This window comes from Aedes albopictus, chromosome 2, assembly GCF_035046485.1.
Source record: "Aedes albopictus strain Foshan chromosome 2, AalbF5, whole genome shotgun sequence".
Lineage (NCBI taxonomy): Eukaryota > Metazoa > Arthropoda > Insecta > Diptera > Culicidae > Aedes > Aedes albopictus.
In genome coordinates this window covers 456,898,577-456,923,576 of record NC_085137.1, presented here as the reverse complement: position 1 = coordinate 456,923,576, position 25,000 = coordinate 456,898,577, and the positions used below count along the sequence as shown (strand labels likewise).

The 25,000-nt window shown below is 40.6% G+C and overlaps 2 protein-coding genes across 2 annotated transcripts in view; one reads left to right on the top strand and one right to left on the bottom strand.

The window, feature by feature from the left end:
• LOC109418954 (RNA-binding protein 1) lies at positions 1-11,555 on the bottom strand (the record flags this gene model as incomplete). The annotated part of the gene is given in 4 exon segments (XM_019693175.3): positions 1-21; positions 10,313-10,402; positions 10,473-10,704; positions 11,397-11,555. Coding segments are annotated over 3 exon segments (320 nt in total), but the record flags the coding sequence as incomplete, so codon positions are not given.
• Positions 1-25,000, top strand: part of LOC109397934 (transmembrane emp24 domain-containing protein 5) — a 548,078-nt gene that overhangs the window by 299,367 nt on the left and 223,711 nt on the right. The window lies entirely within an intron of this gene.

Genomic DNA, 25,000 nt, shown 5'->3' with positions numbered 1-25,000 from the left:
GAACGGCGCGGCGATCGGGATCTGTTGAATCGGGTTGGAAAAGAAGAGTAGAGAACGCACACGATGTAGTTAAGGCTGGGCTGGGAGGGTTGCGGTTGTTGGGCGATGCTGAGTCGACGACATTGGAAACTGGTCGACTTGGTCGATATTGTTGAAGAGAATCGCCGGCGGCGACGCACGGAAGCGGTGAAACCATTCGACGGTACCGAACGAGGACTTCCTTGGATGTTTGTGAAGAGTGCTGGATGAGCCAGTTGGTTTGAGATGGCGACGGTCAACATAGCGATCGACGGAAGTCATTGTTCAGTGCTGCGCGTATTGGTCCAGGGAGCCTGGCGGAGAACCGCTTCCGGGCACGTCGTTGGAAGTTAGATGGAAGTGGGCTGATCGGGACAACTCCGGAGGAGTTCTCGTAGAGTTCTCGCAAGCGGATGCACAAGTTGACACGGGAAGAAATGTGGTGGCAGAGTTGTAGTGGCAGTTGTAGTAGGCGAGTGTTGGCAGGGGCTGGCGTCGCAACGGTTTAGGTGGGTGATATAACAACGGGCAGAAGAGCGGGGCTCAGATGTAGGCGAGGCGATGCACGAGCGCGCTGCCGAAGTTCGCTGACGATCTCTTTGGATCGATCAAGGACGGTGTTCGTCTGGGCGGAGGAAGAGTCTCTCGTTGGGACGGGTAGAGATGTGTGTTGTTGTAGATAGATGTGTGATGGTGTCGTCGATTTTGATGAAATGATGGATAGATGATGCAGATTTGTTTCTAAAGCTGAGCTGATCTCACGATCGAAGCATATCGATCTTCTGAGAACGGGTCGCGCAACTAGCTGTAGAAGCAGCCGAAGGTTGAAGGCGGCGATGCACAGCGATGGAAGATGCAATATGTAGCAAACTGTTTTGTGAAGAAAACGATATTGCACGAACATCGAGCAATAGATTGAACGTAATATCAGATGAATGAGGGTTTGTGAAGGAACAGTTGTGACCTACCCTGGGCTGGGTTCGATGGTGAAGGTTAGGTAATAAGCTTTCTTGAGGACGCATTGTTTAACAAGCTCCAGGTAGGGTCTCCAGTTAATCCCTGTGTACAAGGCTCTCGATAGCCAATTCCCAGACGGCGGGTTTGATTCCCGGTATGATCAAAGATCTTAATTTTCTCGACTTCCAGGAAAATATGATTCTTTCCGGTAAGATCAATATGCCGAAGATAAAAGAATTCCACAAATTTCAATTGATAGCTGATGATTCTTGAAGGGAAAGTTCATCCAAGATTCATCCTGAAATGATTTGGCTAGGAACTCCGCTCAGAATTGTTTCTAGCATTCCCCATTTAATTCCTTCCAAGGGCCCTCGCAAGGATTCTTCTAGAGGTTTTTCTCTCGGAGTTACTCAAGGAATTTCTCTCGGAATTCCTCCAGAAAAGTTCCCTTAGAAATGATTATACGAATTATGATTCCGGGTGAAATCCCGCATGGAATTACAGGAGAAATAAATAACGAGAAGGAACTCGTAAGGAATACCTGGGGGAGTGCTTGTAAAAATCTACGAATGAATATTGGAAGGAACTCAAGAATACCAAGAACAATGACGCGAGTGTTCTCCGTGAAAAATCCCTGGATATTTCAAGATGAAATCCTCCGAGAGAAACACTGAGAGAAATTCCAAAACAAAAAATCCCGGAAGGAGTTTTAGATGGATTCCTACTAGGATTTATTTCATGTTATTATTATTTACTTTTTATTATGGGGAAATTCAGCCCGAGGCTGGTTCATCCCCGATTTATTTCATGATTAATCCCGCAACTCCTCTAAAATCTTCCGGGATTCCTCCATAACCCAATTTCATACCAGAGATTTGTCAGTGGTTCTTCTTGGATTTCGCCAGCAGTTTCTCAAGAAATTTATTTAGAAGTTCCTGTGGAAACGTCTCAATGGGTTTCTCTTTTTCGAAGACACAGTGTGTGTTTAATTGATAAATTGAGACATAGACTTGTGAAAAAATTACCACTTGCTTTGGTGGGATTCGAACCCACGACTCCGAATCGCTAGTCCGGCGCTTTAACCAACTAACCCACAGAACAAGTAACAATCCTGTGAAATAGAAAGTCAAACTGGATTCCAAGCACCATCCTAACCGAACTGGGTCTTCGAAAAAGTTTGAGTTTGTTCGTCGATCTCCGGGGATTTCACTTGGAGTTTCTCTAGTGATTCGTTTCTGAAATTCCTTTAGAGATAGGTATCTTCTAGAGACTTTGGTGGGTCTTCTCTAGAGCTTCTTCCGAAGTTTCTCCAAGAGAAGAATTACTCCATTTGTTTTCCAGTGATTATCCTAGGATTTCTACAGAAGTTCCACCTGAGTTTTCCTTTTTAGTTTTTAATGAGATTTTTTTTCCTAGAACTCTCCCAAAGTTCCTTCGGTTTCTCCCTAGATTTTATCCAAGATTACATATCTTAAGTTCCTTTCGGATTTTCCTCCAGAAGTTCTCCCAAAGCTCCAGTTAGTGGTCTTCCTGGAATTTTTATCAGAAGTTTTCCTCGTCATTTATCTACTACTTCTTCGCGAGATTTTGCTTGGAGTTTCTCTTAGAATTACTTCCAGAATTCCTTGGAAAAAAATAAGCGGATTTATCCTCGTCTGTTTTAGGAAACCCGTGAGAAATTTTAAGGAAGCAATCTGCGAATGAATCTGGGCGAAATCCCGGTTAAAATCCGGAACAAATTCCGGGAGATATACCGAAAAGTAATCCAAAAATACTTGCCAGAAGTAATCCAAAAATACTTGAGACGATTTTCTGAAGGACTTCTTGTAAAATCTTTGGAAGAATCCTGGAAAAGATCCCAAAGGGAACCCCGAATTTCAATGACGGTATCGCGTATAAAATTCCGGGAGGAATCCATAGAAGAATTCTATGCATTTCTGTTGAACCAACACCAAATGGCGGCTTTACGAGGGATAACTATGTTATCAAGTTCTGCTAAAAACCGCAGAAGCATTGCAAGGCAAAAACCCCGAGGGTATTTAGAATATAGAAGTCAGGAATTCTGGAACAAGTTGTAGTCGCTGCAAATTCCAAAAATGCAAGATGATGATTCTGGAGGGGAAGTTCTCTCGAGATTCATCCAGGATCTCACAAGATCCGTTCCGGAACTTCTTTCGTATTTCTAACAAAATTCAATCCGAGATTTTTCGCGCAATTCTTCATGGTACTCCTCCAAAGGTTCTTTTCGATTTTTTCCTTGGAAATTTTCCCGGATTCCTCCTTGATTGACATTGCTCTCATGATATCGCCAGTGGTTTTTCCTGGAAATCCTGGAGAAATTTATACAGAAGTTCCTCACAGGATTTCATTATCAGTTCCTCCCGGAATTTCTGCGCAGGAGTTTATACGTGTTTTCCCGGAATCGTTCCCAGAGTTTCTTGTGAGATTTTGCTCGAAGTTCCTTTGAAAATTTGTCAAATGATTCATCCCAGGATTTCTTCCATGACTTCTGTAGAAGTCCACCAAGACTTTCTTGGCGATTTACCCGAAATTGCTTCAGGGATGATTCGCGAGACTTCTCCCGGGGTTTCCCCTAGAACTATTCATAGAGATCTCTCCAAATCTGGGTTCAATACCAAAATTTTTACGGAATTTCACGCGGATTTCTCCTGGAGTTTCTCTTAGAAATAGCTTCTTAATTTTGTTTGGAAAAAAAGAATCGAAGATTTGTTCCAAGATAAGAACCAGAACACCTCCTTGAATTTTCTCTGGGGAATTATGGTAAATTCTCTTCATGAAGAGATGGATTTGTGTAAAAGGAGTGTTCATTGTGTGGCTTCGAGATCAGTTTGGCTTTCTATTCCGCAGAATCGTTATTTGTTCTGTGACTTAGTTGGTTAAAGCGCCGGTCTAGCGAATACGGAGTCGTGGGTTCGAATCCCACCAGAACGCGAGTTTTTCCACACATTTTATCTCTCAATTCGTCAGTTACTAACATTCTGTGCCTTCTAATTAAAAGTATTTCCGGTATCCTTTTCATTGATTCAGAAAATAATTTTGGTTATTTTAAGATGTTATGTAAGTCTTTCCTTTGGAAATCATAAAATTATTACGGCATTACGCTGCCGGTGGACGCATAATTGTCCCATGTGCAAAAACAGACAATCGAGAAAATCGCGTCCAAAGTTAAATGCCACAACTATGAAGCAAAAGTGCTGAATCGTGTTATAACATCGACCAATTTTGAATTTGAGCACCAATTTTTGTTTTAGAGCGATTTTATTGTTCCATAGGATTTGCAATGAAACGTGACGCTTATGCGTCCACTTTTTAGAAAGTGACAAATCGGCGTTGCATTTTTTCGATAATTTTCGGAACAAACTAACTGTTTTTATTTCCCTATATGATAGTACACTGAGCTGCAAAATCTCAATATTGCCACAAATGCACATGGGACAAATATGCTTCCACCGGCAGTACGTCAAACACATTTTTTTAGGAAGCAAGGAGTAATTAAGCTGGTAGATGTGCCTAGTTTTCAGCATAAAGGCATCAAATTACATGTTTTCACCTTCAGCTACAATAAGCTTTTTGGAAACCATTGTAAGAAATATAAATTTCATTCTTGTTTATTGCTGTTTTCTAGAAACATAGCCCAGGGAAGGATTGATAGGATGGGGAAAAACGGACCGGATGTAACGAACTACACATAAACACCGCGTACTAAAGGATTAACGCGGGTTCGATGGTTAAACTACTAGTTCTTCAAAGAGAATAGACAAAAAACATTATAACAATGAATGTAATAAGAGCAAACAAAAAAAAAACTTTGTTAGCAGCTAGAAATCGCAATTGATCTCACATGAAAACTAATACGAACAAAAAAAGAAGAAAAACTACAAAAAAAAACAAAAACAGAAAGAAGAAAAATATTACAGGAATTACAATGCATCCTACCTTTTCCAAGGAACGAGTAGTGTGTGAGGGTGTCGCAGGCTCAATTTTTTTTGCACATAGTAGTGTTGTGGTGGACACAGGCCTGTGGCGGAACTCTCTCGCTCTCGCAGTCTTGTTCGAAAAAGCTAGGATGTCGGTTGTTGATTGGTTGATTTGGTTGTGGTGGTGGTGGTGTTGATTTGATGACCTGGGGTTCGACGGCAAGTCGGACGCGGCGCGTTGCTCGGTCGGGTTGATAACTATCTACACAGCGCAGCGCTCGCTTTTTTTTAGGTTTTGCGTGCGAAACACACACGATACACGCGGGTGGCTACGCGGCAACAATGTTAGGAAGGCGCGCACATGGTCGTTGTTGGCAGATAGCGTTTTTATCGTTTTTTTTCTTGCGCACTACACATTTCGATACTAGAAGCGGTAGTATTATAGGTGGCTGGTGTGGTGGTGGTGGTGGAGGTAGTAGTAGTAGAAGGGTTGTCACGATGGTGTCGTAGAGTAGTAGGAAGAACAATTCGGAAGACGACTGATGAGATGAGGCTGTAGGCGGCGTTGCGTTGATTTCGGACGACGGCAGTTGGGAGAAGAAGCCCGGAAGATCGTTGAAGCTCGCCGTGTTGAAGAAGATGGGTGCATGTGGAGAAGATCGTTGATCGCGCAATGTTGCGCGCGTGCGAAGATATTCTTCGAAGAATCTACTTCGCGCTTTTGGGCACAACGGTTCAAGGCTGTGCTCTTGTGGGAGATGTTGCTTGACTATTCCAGGTTCAAGCAAATTTTCTATTCCGCCCGGTTGAAAGGGATGTCCGCTTTCCCTCAGGTCGGAAGAATGAATGTCAACAAAGTTCGTTGGCGTTGTTGTTGTTGTTGTTGCTGCGGTTGAGAGCAAGTGAAGAAGCTTGTTTTCAGCGGCAGCAGCAGCAGCAGCATCAGTAAGTTGAGCGATGTCGTCGAACGATGCAGCAGTTGTTGAAGAAGTGCTGACGTTGGCGATTGCAGTGGTAGTAGTAGTAGCGGTAGTAGCAGTAGTGGTAGTAGAAGAAGTGATGTTGGTGGTTGCAGCTGAGTTGGCGGCGGTCGCTCTTTTGGTAGTAGTAGATGGGACACTACTTGACGAACTTGCACGACGAAAAAGCGAACAAGAGGTCTAGAAGAAATCGAAGAGGCTGAAGAGGTTTCTTTGGCGGTGATGGTGGTGGTGGTTTTGGTGATTTGGTTGGTTGTGGTGATGGCTGTGGTGGTGGTGGTGGTGGTTTTGGTGGTGGACGAACTACTAGTAGAAGGTTGGTTAGATGAAGTTCTGTGGCGGAAGTTGCTGACGCAGAGTTTCTTAGAAGAGCTTGCCCTGAAATTTGGTTGATCACCGAAGGTTAAAAAACACATTGGCATACGCTTATATTTTTTTATTTGAGTTCAGGGTTGGGAGTTTCTAATATAGGTAACTCAAAAACAAAACAATGTATGTTGTAAATAAGTAGTAAGTTCAGGAACATGTCTTTAAGAAAGTGGTCACAGTAACAGTAATGGTGTATTATAGAAGAGTTGGTCCAGTAGATTACAATGTATAAATGTATGTACTAAATGATAACTGATTTGACATAACGCCATTTTGCAAAAAGCTGACTTTTTTTCAGCACGAATCGTACATTTATCCAACGAGGTTTGCCGAGTTTGATAAATACGAAGATTGCTGAAAACATCGAGTTTTGAAACGAGTTCCATACTAGTTTTATGTAACAAGTTGCAAAAAGTTGATTTTTTCAGCACGAGTCGTACATTTATCCAACGAGGCTTGCCGAGTTGGATAAATACGAAGAGTGCTAAAAAAATCGAGTTTTGCAACGAGTTCCATACAAAATTTTATGCAATGATTTTTTTCATAATGCAACCCATTTGAGTTGCATAATGTTCATAATGCAACTCAAATGAGTTGCATTATGAACATTATACAACTATTTTCCATTATGTAACTCATTTCAGTTGCATAATGAGCCAGTTCGTAAAAATTGGCCATTTTGATACCAAAATGAGTTATATAAAATGTAAATTATGATACTGAATTGCATAAAAAAATTATGCAATGATTTTTTTCATTACAACTCATTTGCGTTGCATAATGTTCATAATGCAGCTCAAATGAGTTGCATCATGAACATTATGCAACCATTTTGCACTACACAATTCATTCTAGTTGTGTAATGAAACGGCATGGAAGAGTACGGTACGTCATTATGATATTGAAATGAGTAGTATAGAATAGAAATTATGATACTGAATTGCATAAACAGTTTTGTGTAATTCTAAGCATCGCCAGCACGAATTTTGTTGAGCCAGATGACGTTATGCGAAACGGCGTTATCATAAGGTAGAGCCGAAAAAAATGTCAGCGAATCAATTTATCATTTGACAGGTTTATCCGTTGTAAAAATGACATACTGAATCGTGCAGTCTATAATACGACCTTCCACTAGTAGCTTGGGTAACAGTTCGACATCACAGTTTCAATTGAAAAACTAAGATAGGTACAACAAGTCCATCTTTCTAGATCAAACACAACTAGTAAGACAAGATTTTGGGATTTTTCCCAGGACTTCTAGACATTTTTTTTCTCAGGATGTATCTTAGATGTTGTTGCGGGATTTCTCTTAGAGTTGCTCCCGGGAATCCTCTTGAATTACCTTCCGCAATTAGATGTTCAGAGGTGTTCTCGGGATTTATTACAGATATTTTCTAAGCATTCCTCCCAGAGTAGCTACAGGATTTATTCCTGGAATATCTACTACAATTCTGCCGTGTGCAGCATAGTTGTCTCATGTTACTTTTTGACGATTTTGACTTTTTATCATCAAAACGTCTATTTATGCGTATTCTTTCAGAATCTACTCTCTGTTAGTATACTTTGTTCAGAAACTCCATGAAAGCAACATCAAGTCAATTTGTCCCATGTTCAGTTTTGTCATCATAAGTTGTCCCATGCTCACTTATTTTTTCTTAAAAGCTATCCCATGTTCAGTTTATGCGCATAAATAGCTATCAGAACATCTCTGAGGGAATCCTTAACATTTTCCGTAAATCCTGATATCTTTTGTGAAATTCAACATGGGACAGCTTATGCTGCAAAACTCGACATAATGTAGTAAATTGAATGTTCATGAAACTTTTTGATCATACTTCAATGATAAATACCAATTCTAACGCTATGCAGATGAATTCACTTTGTGTTATTATTACACTCAAGTTCGTAGAGAAGGAAACTTAATTTGTTTTTGTCAGAGAAGGAAACAACGCTGAAACTTAGAACGCGTTTTTTCTCAGTTTGCTGTTTTAGAACATGGGACAACTATGCTGCTCCCAGAATTTCCAACAATTATTCACGGGTTTCTACAATAGTTTGCAGTAATTATGCCGGGATTTCTTCCGGAGGTATTATTGGTATACCAGAGTCCCGCACGAAATTTCTGACAGTTTCTCCAGTAGTTTGTTCAAGAAATTATCGTGAGTTTTTGTGTCTAGAGTTTTTCTCCTACAGTAGTTTCTCCCGGGATAGGTATTTCTTAAAAAATAAATTCTGAGAAATCTTTCGCAGTGTCTCCAGGAACTAGTCTAATCAGGTTCCTTCCAGTGTTGTTCCTGAGATGTCTCACATAGTTTTTCGGGACATACCCTGCCGTGTGCAGCATAGTTGTCCCATGTTCTATGGAAATCCTCTTATTACAACGGGACAACTAAGCTGTACACGGCAATACCTGTCATGGACATCTTGGAAGATTTTTTTTTTCCGGAGTTTCAGCCAGAGTTCCCTTTGGAAATTATACAGGAGCTATTCTGCACAACAGTCCCATGTGAATAGGAAATCCAGCAAACATGGGACTGTTATGCGAATAGGGGCAGTATTGTTGTTACTCGGTATCAACATTTCAAAAGCACGTGACTGTTTTTGAAAACTTTGTGCGAATATTGTTAAGATCTCCGGAAGGAACCTCTGGGAGCAATTCCAGGAAAACGTCTGAACCAAATTATGGGAAAAGCTCCTGCAGAAAACCCCCGCGAACTTGCCCGACCACCATTCAACGTAGGGTTCGGTCAGAGCTCCACATTTATTGATTTAGGGCTCGCTATGCCTGTTATTGCATTCCTTGAGAAGTATCTATTGGGGTTTTCGTCGTTTTCGTAGAAGTTCCTTTCGAAAATCCCTTCAGGAGTTTAGCAAAGGATTCTTCAACAGGCAGGGATGGCATTCCACACTGAAAATGTGAGGTCTGTTCAAAGTCTACGGATCTTACAAATTTCGAAAATTTCGTATGAACGAAAGTCTACCTGGGGCATCTGAGATTGCCAAAATTAAGTCTACGTAGTTTAGGAGTTTTTTAGGTACATATGACTGGTAAAGTAGGTTGATAGGTTCCATGACCTTTCGTAAATCTCACGGAATTTTTCTATGCAATCTCTTGGAACGTATTTTAGGTATCGCCCACAGGAATTGTTTTTTGTATTCTTCCAGAAACATTTCTGGGGTTTCTCTACGATTCTGTTTGGCCATATCTTGGAAATCTATAAAATGTTTTTGTTTGGAAGTGTTGCTAACCCCTGGGATTTCTGGATTATCTTTTGAAGTTTCTTCTGCGAATCAATTTTCCACGGGGATTTACCTGAGAGTTCATCTTGATTTTTATTCAAAAGATCTTTCTAAAAATTTTACTTTCTTGGAATTCTCCACAAGTTTTTTCTCAAAATTCTCTAGGAGCCCTTTGTGGGAATCCCATAAAAGTTCCGTTTTGGAACCTTCCAGGAGGGAAAGGTTCCTTTCCTTTCTGGGGGTTATCCAAGAGTTCTTTTTGGAATTTTTCCAGAAGTTTTTTACAGGAATCTTCTTGAAGTTTCTTTTTAAGAATCCTCCAAAAGTTCATTCTGCGAATCTTCCAGAATTTTCTTCTGGAAATGCTTCAGGAGTTCCTGGACATATGCCTAGATTGAATGCCTGAATTATTCCTCAAAAGAAAAAAAAACTTCAGACTAAAATTCTGTAAAATACCCTAAATGAACTTCAGAAGGAATCATTTACTACGTGGAAGATCGTACTATTTTAGAACCCTAAATTGACTAAAAACAGTTTCATAACAGCTATTCTCATAGCATTTCGACATAGACCCTTCATAAATATCGTACTGGTGTTGCAAATCAAAGTCCTAGTTTGAACTGCGTTGGTCCGTCGCTATTTTTAATGAGAGCGTCAGGGGAGAAATAGACGTCGACAGGTGTAAAAATGTCAAGTATTGTAGTAGGTAGATGGGAGCAAAAGTATAGGTAATCAATCAAAAAAAAAGTCTTCAATTCTCATTCGCAGAGAATAACTGTCGAGCAGGTGAATGAAAACGAGTAAAATTACCTGTACGAGCGCCGAGGCGGCCTTCTGCGGTCATCACGGCGAGTCCGGCCCGAGGACATCTCCACTCGGATCCGAGTTCCACAACATCTCCTGTAATGAATAATACCGCGTATCAACTTCCATTCCGACTAATTCCCCCTCTTGACTAAGTCTAACTTACGTTCCATCGAGCGATCGCACCGCGTCTTCGGCGTCACGTTTGTCCTCGAATTCAACGAAGGCGAAACCCGGCGGATTGCGGGCCACCCAGACGTTTCGCAGCGGGCCGTACTTTCCGAAGGCGCCCTCGATCTCGTGCTTGGAGGCGGACGAGCCCAGATTGCCGACGTAGACCTTGCACTGGAGGTCCCACTCGCGATAGCGTGCCATGTTTTTATTTGGAGTTTAGGTTCCTAAAATTAAAAAATGGTACAAATTAAAACAAATTCTGTAATTTGTTTTGTAATTGTAATTTATTAGAAATACGACAATCTATTAGCTTTAGCTTTACATCGGGTCAAGGAAAAATACATCGGGTTTTGAAGCAATAAGACAATATTCGAACTCTCAGATTCGAACGGTCCCGATGTAAATACAAGTAAATACATAAATATCTGCTGTCACGCATTCATTTCGATTTTTGAGGATATTACAAATGGAATGTTTTCCACCTAAATTCAAGCAAGTCAATCAACACAAATTAATGCCGTTTTTCTTTTTTAACCTGGGTTGGAACTGGATTGGCGGAAAATGTGTAAACAAACAACGTCAAACATACTTTAGTACAAGCGAAACCGAAGTCGGGTTGGGGTTGAAACTGTGATCTGATCCAGTTCCAACCCAGGTTGGAACTGGATAATAAAGAAAAACGGCATAAAAATAGATTAAGCGACCTTATTCCGCTCGCACGAGACGATGTCTACCGGAGCAAAATATTGATTTCTCACGGAGGGGCAGTCAGTGCCAACGAATTTCAAAATGGCTACCGGGGCGTAGCACTACCCAATTCACCAACTGCGACACAAAACCAATTTTTTCAATAGCAATTTTCTCACCGAATTTCATCCGCCCTGCGAAAATTTCACTAACCACACACAGAACTCACCTTCGGCAGTAATAATTCACAACTCTGGTTCGGTTCGAACGGGAAATTTCACGACTTTTTGTACTTTTTCACGCAGCCAACTCCGAGAGCGTGCGATTTTCACCTGATGACGGACAACTTTTGCTGGCAGTTCGTGAAGCAGTTCAGGAGGAAAGCTGTCAGTTGGCTAGAGCTGTGCCGTGCCTGCTGGAAGCTGGAACGCAGAGAAAATGAAATTCGTGTGCGACATCTGGATTTCAGCGTCGGCGACGTCGGTGGCGGTTTCGTTCGTTTCACACGGAAAAATAAATTGACGGAAAGATCGATGAATAAATAAAGAGAATAGAGTTAATAAACTATAGAGGACGAATGTCGCTGCTGTTCCCTTTGTTCTCGTTCGCAAACATCCCGGGTATCTATCTGTCAAACTGCATACTTTTTCGCTTTGACACTTATATCCCTCCCTATCTTCGCCAGCAAGAGATGTTGCGGCGGCGACGCCAGCGACATTCTCCCTCTATAGTTTATTACCTCTATTATAGATAAGCGACCACAGAACATAACTGATTGGCCGATGAGTTTCTAAGGGTCTGTGTCAATTGGCGAATTAAAATTAATTTTTACTTAAATTTGACAGTTCAACACTTAAACTTGACAGTTCTCCTAAGGAAATAATTATCGAACTGTCAAGTTTAAGTGAAAATTAATTTTAATTCGCCAATTGACACAGACCCTAAAACATCGTTTTTGACCACAGACAAACAGACATACTACTCAAATCGCAATCATCATACGATTTAACGGTCATTTTGAAAATAAAGTGTGGTTCGGACCAGGAAGAATAAGAATGATTGAAGATATTAGAAATCGCAATTGGGGAAGATTCAAAAATTACGTCCATCGTTTTTCGGGATTTCTAGACCCCCCTTCCCCCCTCTGTCACGCAATTTCCCTATACCCAATATACGTACTGTCACACTTTTGTAGACCCCCCCCTCCCCTAAATGTTGGACGTAATTTTTGAACGTTCCCTTGCATGAATGTAAAACGGGATACACTGAGAGGAAATTTCATTTTGATTTCACTGGAAAAAGTCAAGTAACCGTTCCAAAATCTATTTTTCAGTGAGTTCACATGAGTTAAGTGAAACCCGCTTGAAAGTATAGTGAATCTCCAATGGAAAGTTATTGGAAATTTCGCACTGTATCGTATTATAAATTGTATATGGTTTTCAAGTGGATTTTACTGCAGTCGAAAGTATGCAAAATAGAAGCATGTAGTTGTCAGCCATCACTAACGAACCATGCATGAGTGTGATGATGGCAATATGTTCTGTGAATTCAGATGTTTCCACTTTCAAGGGAACCATTTGGCACGAAGATGAACCAAATTTTTTAATTTACTTTAATATAAAATAATAAGAGCAAAAACAAGTGAAATTATACTAAAAATATATTTTAAATTCATATGATTTGGCAGTGAAAAATTTCACTTAAATTTTATTGGATTTTTTTAGTAGAATATTTTCACTTACTAATCATTTAAGTTTCAAATGTTAAGTTAGATGGAAAAAATCTACTTAAGATTTCAAGTAGAATTTAAGTGAATTTTTCGCTCAGTGTAGTTATGTAAAAAGTTAGTGAATAGAAAGCAAGAATGGTTTGAAAGGACAACTTTCTATGTTTACCTCGTGTTCCGGAACAACTTCTGCACCGAGAAAATTCGATTTTACTACCACACAAAAAAGTGCCATCTGTTATATTTTTAGTTTGGAATGTCGATGTATTCGGCACAGACAAACAGACGTAACACCTAGAACAATTTTCGTGAAAATCCATCGCCCAGCTCACACTAAGTTGTGCATTACCACCTGGTGGTAAACAATCTTTCACGATACACTAAGTTGTGCAATATCGTCAACAGGAGGCGCTAGTGTGAAACGTCAAATGCGAAGAAAAACTATGCGCGCGCCTCTGGTTGTGAAAGCCACAACTATGGAAATTTAAAATTATCGTTAAAAGCGTGGTCGATGAAAATTTCGCAAGTGTTACGTCAGTTTGTCTGTGTATTCGGTGTCTGTTGGCGTGGGCATCAAGAATGATGATAATGAGCCATTTTACGAGACGTTTCGGATCAGCTGATCGCTAATTTCATGAATGAAAATTTGACAGTAGGTCGCGCCCAAGCCCGTGAGTGTTAATATCAATATCAACACTGTTGTCGTTTCGTAAAATAGACTATGGAAGCAATCGCCACAGACGTAACACTTGCGAAATTTACATCGACCACGCTTTTAACGATCATTTTAAATTTTCATAGTTGTTGCTTTCACAACCAGAGGCGCGCGCATCGTTTTTTTATGCGTTTGACGTTTCACACTAGCGCCTTCTGTTGACGATATTGCACAACACAGTGATTCGTGCAACTTTTCCACCAGGTGATAGTAGTGTGAAATGGGCGATGGATTTCCATGAAAATCGTTCATAGTGTTACGTCTGTTTGTCTGTGGTTAACCCAACGGGCACAGACAAACAGACATAACACCTTGAACGATTTTCATGGATATCCATCGCCCAGTTCACACTACCATCACCTGGTAGAAAAGTTGCACGAATCACTGTGTTGTGCCATATCGTCAACAGAAGGTGCTAGCACAGACAAACAGACGTAACACTTCGAACTGTTTTCGATTCAAATCATAGTCACGGAAACATGTTCGCCCAATGTTCAATGGACTGAGTTTGGCCGACCATCAGCTAGATGGCGGTAGTGCGCAAACGTCAAATTCGAACAAAAACGATGCGAGCGCCACGGTTGGCCAGTTGGCCAATCATCAAATTTTTAAATAGACCGATACATCGGTGTACGATGAGAATTTTCAGAGTGTTACGTCTGTTTGTCTGTGGTGCTAGTGTGAAACGTCAAACGCATAGAAAAACGATGCGCGCGCCTCTGGTTGTGAAAGCCACAACTATGAAAATTTAAAATGATCGTTAAAAGCGTGGTCGATGGAAATTTTGCAAGTGTTACGTCTGTTTGTCTGTGCAACGGGGGTAGACGGTATTGCACAACACAGTGATTCGTGCAACTTTTCCACCAGGTGATGGTAGTGTGAACTGGGCGATGGATTTCCATGAAAATCGTTCAAGGTGTTACGTCTGTTTGTCTGTGCCATCACCAATGACCAATCCAAATTCCTATGTGGTAGTGTTCAGATTTCCCGTGTTAATCTATCTGTAAGAACTTTGTAAACATCTTTTGTTCTCACGTATATGGATCTGAGACGAGACTCGCGAAGAGGAATAAAAAAGCAACGTCAAATGCAGCCCAACTGAGCTGTCAGTTGTAGCCCGTTTGATTACGTTACCTAAAACGAGTAAAGTATTGCTATCCGAGATAAATTCTGAAGCCAAAATTCACTCCGAGCAGCATTTTCTTCTCCTGTACTGTCAAAAATAAATTGAAAACAAAATATTCCAATGATTACTTTGCTTGGCGATTGTTGGCGATGCAAAATTTCAACTCAACATGATTTTGTGCGTGAATGGGATTCAGTAACACTGCATGTGAGGTGATGCGGTCACGTACGTGTTTGAACCACCAGCCCAAAACATAATGTCAACACAGATAGGAAGAAGAAAAAAATAACAAAGTGGAGGAAAAGAAGACCGTCTTCGCGAGTCTCGTCTCAGATATGGATGGGCTTGCAGTAGGTTTCGTGAGACTTTTTTTTGGACAACTCAATTGGAAAATTGCAACTACCAAGGCAAAATATTAGTTAATTTTGAATACGAAAAATTGAATTTTTTATGTAAACAAACAACACAGACAAACAGACGTAACACCTTTAACGATTTTCATGGAAATCCATCGCCCAGCTCACACTATCATGACCTGGTGGAAAAGTTGCACGAATCACTGTGTTGTGCAATATCGTCAACAGAAGGCGCTAGTGTAGGGGTCTCCAGTTAGCCTAGTGGTTAAGACTATGGATCGCCAATCCGGAGACGGCGGGTTCGATTCCCGTTCCGGTCGGGAAAATTTCCTCGACTCCCTGGGCATAGTGTATCATTGTACTTGCCTCACAATATACAAATTCATGCAATGGCAGGCAAAGAAAGCCCTTCAATTAATAACTGTGGAAGTGCTCAAAGAACACTAAGTTGAAGCGAGGCAGGCCAAGTCCCAGTGGGGACGTCGAGCCATAAAGAAGAAGAAGGCGCTAGTGTGAAACGTCAAACGCATAGAAAAACGATGTGCGCGCCTCTGGTTGTGAAAGCCACAACTATGAAAATTTAAAATGATCATTAAAAGCGTGGTCTTTGGAAATTTCGCAAGTGTTACGTCTGTTTGTCTGTGACTCTATTTTCAATATAAAAAATATTCCAAGAAACATTTTTTCAATAGCTGACATTTCAATAATGGTTAAAAATATTCTATTTTCCAATAGTTTTTTCTTCTTTTTTATTGTTTGTTCCTTATTTATTTTTGCCCCTCCCTCGTACTCGGACACAAAAGAAAAATAATATTTGCATTGGCCTTCCCGGATACAAATTTCAATACAAATACAATACCTAACAATAATACTACAATACATTATATTGTTATTGTACGGTTATACAAGAATACCTTCTATTGTATAAAAAGTTCAAACAATATCATAACAATAAAATGTATGGTTTGCGTTTTAGATTTGTTCGAGAAAAAAATATTTTGTTTATTGTTACGATACTTAACATTGTAAAATGTTTATTTACAATACATTGTATGGTGCATATCCATACCACAGACAAACAGACGTAACACTTGCGAAATTTCCATCGACCACGCTTTAAACGATCATTTTAAATTTTCATAGTTGTATCACAGACAAACAGACGTACGTACGTGACTTTCACAACCAGAGGCGCGCGCATCGTTTTCGAATGCATTTGACGTTTCACACTAGCGCCTTCTGTTGACGATATTGCACAACACAGTGATTCGTGCAACTTTTCCACCAGGTGATGGTAATGTGAACTGGGCGATGAATTTCCATGAAAATTGTTGAAGGTGCTACGTCTGTTTGTCTGTGTCCATACGTAATTTTCTTTTTTATTGTCTTCTGTATGGTATCAACAATGAAATGTATTGCGAGTGTATTGTAATGCAACAATACAATATATTGTATTTGTATTGGACATTTTTACGAGGATTATTAACGCTCTGATTCGAATATCATTCAGCAGAATGTTTATGGAAAGATCCACTACATGATGACAAAAATGTGTTTCTTAAGGAGAAACTTCAGAGAATACAAACATGGCTGCCACAATGGCCGGCATGGCACCCTACTCACGATTTCAAGAGCACCAATCTTGAAAATTCGTAAACAAATGCTCTCGATTTGGAAAAGCTACCTCTTTTTGCAAGTGAGCAAAGGTAGGATAAACAAGTGCGACTTGGTTCGATGCTTCGTTCGTCAGATTTGTGCCTCTAAAGTTTGTATGCAAAATTGCAATGGGATTTCTTGACGTTTCACCTTAATTCAGCACATTAAAATTACTAACCTAGATCTAACTCAACCCCCTCGCTCGAACTCCAGGCAGGCATAATCAAATTCAAATCTGCACCGGATCCGAACTCGTTTCTCGCTGCATCAAGAAGGCGCAAAAACTTTCCAAGTCATGCAACCCGAGCCTCCGCCGCCACCGGGAACCGGAGCTGCATCTGCATCGAACCCCACCGCAGCATGTACCTACCATCACCTTGGTATCTACTTAGGCACCTACTTTTGAGTGGCGCAAAGTTTCAAGTTCAACGTCCGATTACTAACCGTGTGCCATTTCACTGAGAGCCGGTTTTTCTCCCATATAGCCATATAGCAGCATAGCCGCAGCATAAAACAGCACCATCGGTGAGGTAGGTTCAGGTAACGAAGAAAAGCAAGAAAAGCGCAACAAATGGAGAAGTTCATTCTACCGAACCGCACTAGCAGCGTGTCGGCTGTCGTGTCGTAAGGCTCCAGTAGTTGCGGAGTCGTTGAACAGTGGGACTCATCTAAAAGAAGTAAGCCGAGCTAGAAGACCAGAACTTCGTCCTATTTTGCCAGATAAATGAAATACTATAAATATATCACAATTAATCATATTTTACTATGTCTCGGTTCAGTGTCATAGAAAAACACTAGTAAAATATCCATTCAGATCGCTTTAAGGACATCTCATCTGCCTCATCTTACTTACTGTGATTTCATTTACAGCAATGCGTCAATGGCGTCTATCAACAAATTTAGGCTAGCACTTAATGCATCTATACGCTATGTTTTTAACCTCTCCAGATACTCACATGTGACTCATTTACAAAAAGCACTATTGGGTTGTTCTTTTCTAAAATTCTATGAATACAGATCATGTTTGCTTTTTCATAGACTCATTACCACTAAAACTCCTGGCTATCTCTATACCAAACTCACTCAATTGCGATTACCGCGTAATATGAATTTCAGTATTCCTCAGCATTACTCATCCTACTATGGGCAGTCATTTTTCGTACGAAGCGTTGCAAGTTGGAATGCGTTACCCGTGAACATAAAATCCATAAATTCATCTGGGGGATTTAAGCGGGACCTTCTTCAGAGATTTGCCAACATGAATTGATTGAACCAAAAACATATTAAGGAGCCTTCAGGAACAATTTAGTTTGTAGATTATAGATTTAAGTATTGAACATGTTACTTACTATGATTGAATTCACAATATGGCAGCAAAAAAGACATTGTTTTACGTCATAAGATTGGATAGCAAATAAATAAATAAAATAAATAAGGACAAACGTCTTAAAATACCAGTTCACTAATGCACCAGAACCTAAGATGCACAATCTAAAAGATAGAAGCTTATAACGATAGTGTATCAATTTTTATTTTATCCTTGCTTACTTCTAATAAGCTAAAAATAAGGAAGACCTGGTGCGACTGTTTAGGCACAGACAAACAGACGTAACATCTAGAACAATTTTCGTAAAAATCCATCGCCCACTTCACACAATGTACCGATCATTACCTGGTGGAAATGCTTCACGAAGCACTGCGTTGTGCAATATCGTCAACAGAAGGCACTAGTGTGAAATGTCAAACGCAAAAGAAAACGATGCGCGTGCATCTGGTTGTGAAAGCCACGACTAAGACGATTAAAATGCTCGTTAAAAGCGTGGTCGAATGATATTTCGCAAGTGTTACGTCTGTTTGTCTGTGGTTTAGGGTTTTATGAGATTTGTGCGCTCAAAATCGTGAGAAGGTGCAAAAGTCGGCCATTGTTGCGGCCATCTTGAGATTCTAACTACCTTTCCATCACGACTATTTCGTATTATTGTATTTAGTTTAAAATCTCACTAAATCACAGAGAACAGACGAACATGCTCGAACAAAATTGCTTGAAAATCTTGTGTAAAGAAAAAACAAGCTCAGTAGCGACATCGACGGTGACTTTCCCACTCAAAAACTTGTTTCGACACCATGATGGCGCTTTCTGAAGAAATATTTCACTAGCGCACCTTTAAATTTTCCTATTCAGATTCTGAGCTGTATTTGCTTAAATAACAAGATGTTTATGATTATTTCACTAATCCAGCAACAAAATTTGAGCAACCCATTGATAATTAGTTTTATTATTTTCAATAAGAAACAAGTTGAACAAGAATTCAATTAATGTTTTCCAAGTAAAACCAACACATTCTCTTGGTGGAACTATACTAGGGTGCATACTTGGTTACACTAGCGCCAAAAGGTAAAACAACGGCAAATTTGTACCCCGATTCGAAATTTGACAGCGCCGCGTAATGGCCACATTCCCAGTTATTTCAAAACAACCGTTGCAATGCTTTACACAACTGCACTACATGAGCTTGGACGTCTGTTCTCTGTGACTAAATAACGATTTTGACCTCCAACTCTCGGTTCCGTCCCTCTGTGCGTCTTGCGGAGTGATTGTTGGTTGGGCTTGAAAGAAAAGTCGCGCGCGCTTTTCTAAAAATGCACCCCGCCGGAACGATGCACTTTTACTGCAGCTGCAACCAGTTAGTTGGACCGACCGTGAGCGGCTAGGAAAAAGTGAAATTGTTTCACTATCGTGCCAATAAACCATGAGGTGGCGGCGGCTCTCGCGGTTGAGTGCAAAAACCGCAGCAAATCTATGCGGTTTTTCTTCTTTCTTCCATCGATAACTGCTGCAGTTCGGAGATAACGCCAGCAAGCGACAGGCATAGTGTGGATGGAATGCAAGGGGATCATATTATTTTCAATGCGCCATCATTGCATGTTGTTCGGCCATTAATGCATCTTGCTTCGCCGCGCTGCTGCTGAAGTGGTTTTGCTTTCAAGATCAAGAGCTTGCATGATGGGGGAACCAATGATGGCTGCTTTGGGGAAGGAAAATGAGAGTGTTGTGGAAATTTTTGGGGAACAGAATAAAGTCAAAATCACATACAAACACACATATCACAGAGAAACAGACGTCACATTCCAACTAACAATCGCAAGCAGTAAACAAGCATGCATGCTGAATTGTTGCTTTATAATAGTGATGATAGCAGAACTAAAATTATGCTGTACACATTACTTGCATCAGCTGAATTAATGTGCTGTTCAGTTGTTACCATAATGTTCTGTGCTTATTCACCACTGCTGAATAGGAGTCTGATCATGATTAAAGCACGGGAAGTTTATGTTTTGATTTAAACGCTTCAACTCATCATCTCTAGGATGGCGCAGATAGGAAGGCATGCAGCTGGCAATCGATGGATCTTGAGTTCGAATCTTGATTTAGGTAAATTTATCGAATAGTGGGGGGTGTAGGTACCTTCTTTGCGGTGTTGTTTACGGTTAAGCAACACCGCGAAAAAGGTACCTGTGCTCTCCAACATTCGAAAAATGGTGGCGCGTCGATCGTTCTACGCTAGCGATTTTGCAATGGGGTGATGACGCTTGGAGACGAATAGCATTGAAAAAAATCACATCGAGCACGCTTTTAACGATCATTTTATATCTTACAAGTTGTGATTTTCACAACCAGAGGCGCGCGTATCCTTTTCCTTCGCATTTGACTTTTCACACTAGCGCTTCCTGCTGGTGTTTCACAACGCAGTATCACAGACAAACAGACGTAACATTTGCGAAATTTCCATTGACCACGCTTTTAGCGATCATTTTACATTTTCATAGTTGTGGCTTTCACAACCAGAGGCGCGCGCATCGTTTTTCCATGCGTTTGACGTTTCACACTAGCGCCTTCTGTTGACGATATTGCACAACACAGTGATTCGTGCAACTTTACCACCAGGTGATGGTAGTGTGAACTGGGCGATGGATTTCCATGAAAATCGTTCAAGGTGTTACGTCTGTTTGTCTGTGGCAGTATTTTCCACGGGTCAATCGATGACAAAGACCGCCAGCTAAAGAGCTGTGTGCTTATGCGCTTCAAACGAAATCGCTCAAGTAATTTTCGTTCAGATCATTATTTTTTTGTGACTGGAATGGCCTGTAGGGTTCTAGTCCAGAAGGACACTCGCCACGGATACTTCCTCTGGCTTGTTTATCACCGGTGCTGCTTCCACTTCACTACCGTTTCCGAGTCCGTTCGCTCTCCCGCTCCCGGCACCTGTCACTCTACACGCTGATCAGTGACTACCCACTTTTCACTCTTTACACATTCAATGTGAATCCAGCAAATGCATGCTGATCCGAACCCTACACCCCCATCCTTCTTTAAATGAAGAAAAGCTTGAGAAACCTTTCGTCTGAACAAAGTTTATCTTCCTATGTATAATTTTCTTGAATTTCATATTTACTGGAATTCGACTATATGGTATTTATTCTACTCTCGGGATTCTCACGCTATCAATCACAATATTATAACGTAACAATCAACTAAAGATTTTCTATCCGAGTCTTTTTCCATCCTATTGAAGACATGCCCTGTTATATGGTCGTCTAGCTTACATGCGTTAGATCCCTAGCAATATCCTTTATTCATTATACACTCCCATTCCCACTTATTCTAAATTTTCTGGTCGACAGCACACATTTCTGTAAAGTAGATACAGATAATCCTTTTAATCAAGTTTAGCTGAGTCGAGAAACTTTAGAACATTATACATTAACGTATCTCATATATGTGCAAGCATTTATGATTATCACCTATTTGTTATAACCAGTCATATCCTGGTCCAAAAACATCTCCAAGTTGTCCTATAGAGTAAATCTCTGCATGAACAAGCCACAACATTTCCAATCGTTTGAAAATAATTACGTATGTCTTAAAATAACTGTAACTATCTTTGTACACTTTGCTTTTGCATTTTAGGCTTCGTCAATCGCAAAAATAATAATACATAATCCTCATCAGCCTCAAATATTGTTCTTTCACTATATGCTGAAAACGTCGAATAAAATGTAAACAGCTCAGAACTGTTTTTTTTAGTTCTATAAAACTCTCTTGCTACAAGTATGCGTCAGTAAAAATACGTTACAGCACAGATAAAATGTTTATAATAGATCAATATTTATCTTAAAACCTGTGTAAAAACTGAAAAAAAAACCAAAGACGTTGCTCACAGCTTTCATCTATATAATGAATTGCGATATCTTTCTATCTAGTGTTATGAATACGAATACGCATCTCTAAATAACTGCCAGTTAGGTTTCCTTATTGAAACGACGATTGAAAGTGTTCACACACATTTCGTGTGTTAGTAAAAAACGTCTGTTATCTGTGGTTACAACTATTTGTAGACATGGCCACTCTTTGCATGTTACATAATTTTGTTGTTGCTTGAAGCGTTTAATTCATGTATACGTATTAGTTTTATCTATAAAACAATGATTTGAAGATAGATGCGCACTACTTCCGAAATGATTCAGGAAACGTCACGAGTTAGGTTGCGTCGCTTCTCAGTTGTGCGACGTCCGATTTGGTGGCGACAATACTTAGGCATACTGAATTCGTCTTTTGACGGTGATTAATTCATCATCATGTGACGGCCACTACCAATAACAGCGCTGTTCACTACTACTTCAAATGGCTCAAGCAAACGAGAACTTCAGAAATATTGTTCAATTTTCTTGATTTTCTTGTTGAGGCTTCGTCGCCACAAACACCTGGATCTGCCTCTGCTTTTGTCTCTTCCTTTTCGTTGTGTTCGACTCACCTCAATTCACGTTCTTGAATTTCTGTTGATATCGGTTTCTGATGGTTCAGTTCGTTTGCGTATAATCATGAACTCTTCTTAGTGCTAGTTCATAATTATCTAAACTATAGCTTGAAGTGAGCCACTTAATCACAAACAAAAGATTTACGATTTTTTAGATTTCAAATTATCAAACATATTCACTCTACGGTACTTTAAAAATTTCTACATTAACTTCCACACCTTCGTTCTAACTCCAAATATCTACCTTCAGATCAAACGAACCACCAAATATTTACATTCGAGAATATCCTCCTCCTGCTTCCCGTATCAGCATCGCATAGCATATCATGCCAACTAAAGGTAACTTTGTGCAAAATGCAGCGCATGCAAAATATTCATTCTGTTGTTGTTGCTATAATTAATCCTTCCTATACACACTTTTCCTTTAATTCCCAGTGTAACGTTTGGCTTGTGACAAAGTCGGCTTCTTAGCCTCTCAACTCCCTGAGCACTACTAGACTTATAAACTGAGAGCTTTGTCCACCAGTGACCATTTTGCTTTTGTATATAGTGAGGCATGCACGAAAATACTATGTTGAACAATTCCTGATTCATTCGGGAATCGAACCCAGTGGCCATTAGCATGATACTTGTCTTCATTCAATTAGATCTTCCAGATATCTGATAGAAAACGGAAGAATTCCATTTCCACTTCAATCTTCCAGGGATCTATTATTTACCAGGTTCCCATGCGTTTTTGGAATTTCAAAGGTAAACTGTTTTTTAGGCCATACCCAAGGCATAAAACAAGCATTTTGTTAAATATCGTGCATTCAGGAACTACGTATGAAATCTAACCTTCATTCAAAGCACTCTAAAGTAATGCAAACATTATCCAGTTCCTAGCACCCTTTACAGTAGACGTTCGCTCGGTGCAAGCGCTTTATGCAATGCTTTTTAACTGCAAGTCCGCTAAGTGTAACAATATTGCAGTTATCGCACCGCCATCCGTCAAAATGAAATGTCAACAGTGATGCGGTGTTTCTCGTATGCACTTTTGCTGCAATTCGATGTTTTTAAAATGCACATTGGATGCATTCTGCAGCAACGGACAGTTCTTTGAGGTCTGTCAGTTGTTGCAGTTGTTGAATTTGATTCGGTAAGTGCAATGTAAACATGTTGCAGTTATCGAACGTCTTCGGTACTTGCTAGAACATGCTAGGCCCATTTTCATTTGCCTCCAAGCCATGAACTGTTAGTATATACATGTCCTGTTACTGCCCACTGCTTTCGAAAATCACGATCAACTACTTTGTCCAATCTGAAACCACCCCCTGCCACCACACACTTACTTTGGTCGGCTTTCTTACACGATTCTGCATCAACCGGCAACGCGGTCGCAAATCTTTCTTTCTAGATCAGCAACCTGTCACGATCTTTACTTCTTCATAGATCAGCTCCCTGTCATGATCTTTCTAGGACCGATACCCACTACGGTCGAAAATCTGTAGATCGGTATCCCACCACGATCTTTACTTCGTCATTGATCGGCTCTCTACAACGATCTTCCTTGGACCGGCACCCGCCACAGTCAAAAATCTCTTGATCGGCAACTAGCCAAGATCTTTACTTCTCCATTGATTGGCTCCCTGCAACAATCTTCCTTGACCGGCACCCGCCACGGTCGAAAATTTCTGGATCGGCAACCCTCCACGATCTTCATTTTTCCATTGATCGGCTCCCTGCAACGATCTTCCCTGGACCGGCACCCGCCACGGTCGAAAATCCATCAGACCGGCAACCCGCCACGGCCTACGGACTTGTTTTTCCATTGATAATCTAATCATATTAACTCATAAATGCAATCTTTTTGATCAAAACAATTAATCCGAAGAACAGCACCTCCAAAAATCCCCAAGCAATGCCCGATCGACACAGCAGTTTCTAGAAAAACGACAACGATTTGTCGTAACTAATCTGAAAACTATGGACACGTTGTGTAATTGTGACATCACCGTTTTCTTCTCCACTGATCGTTTATCAATACACCTACACTCAACGATTCCTGCTACCTGTCGGTCACCATGGCACTCCACCCTGGAGCATTTTTTTTTACAGAACCAGATCGAAAATAAACATCCAAAATCATACTTACCGTAACGAGTGTCCATCCCATCCTCGTCGCCAGATGTAGGGTTCTAGTCCAGAAGAACACTCGCCACGGATACTTCCTCTGGCTTGTTTATCACCGGTGCTGCTTCCACTTCACTACCGTTTCCGAGTCCGTTCGCTCTCCCGCTCCCGGCACCTGTCACTCTACACGCTGATCAGTGACTACCCACTTTTCACTCTTTACACATTCAATGTGAATCCAGCAAATGCATGCTGATCCGAACCCTACATGGCTGTAGTAATAATCATGGTAGGCACTGACTTAGGACGGACACATAGATGTTGAC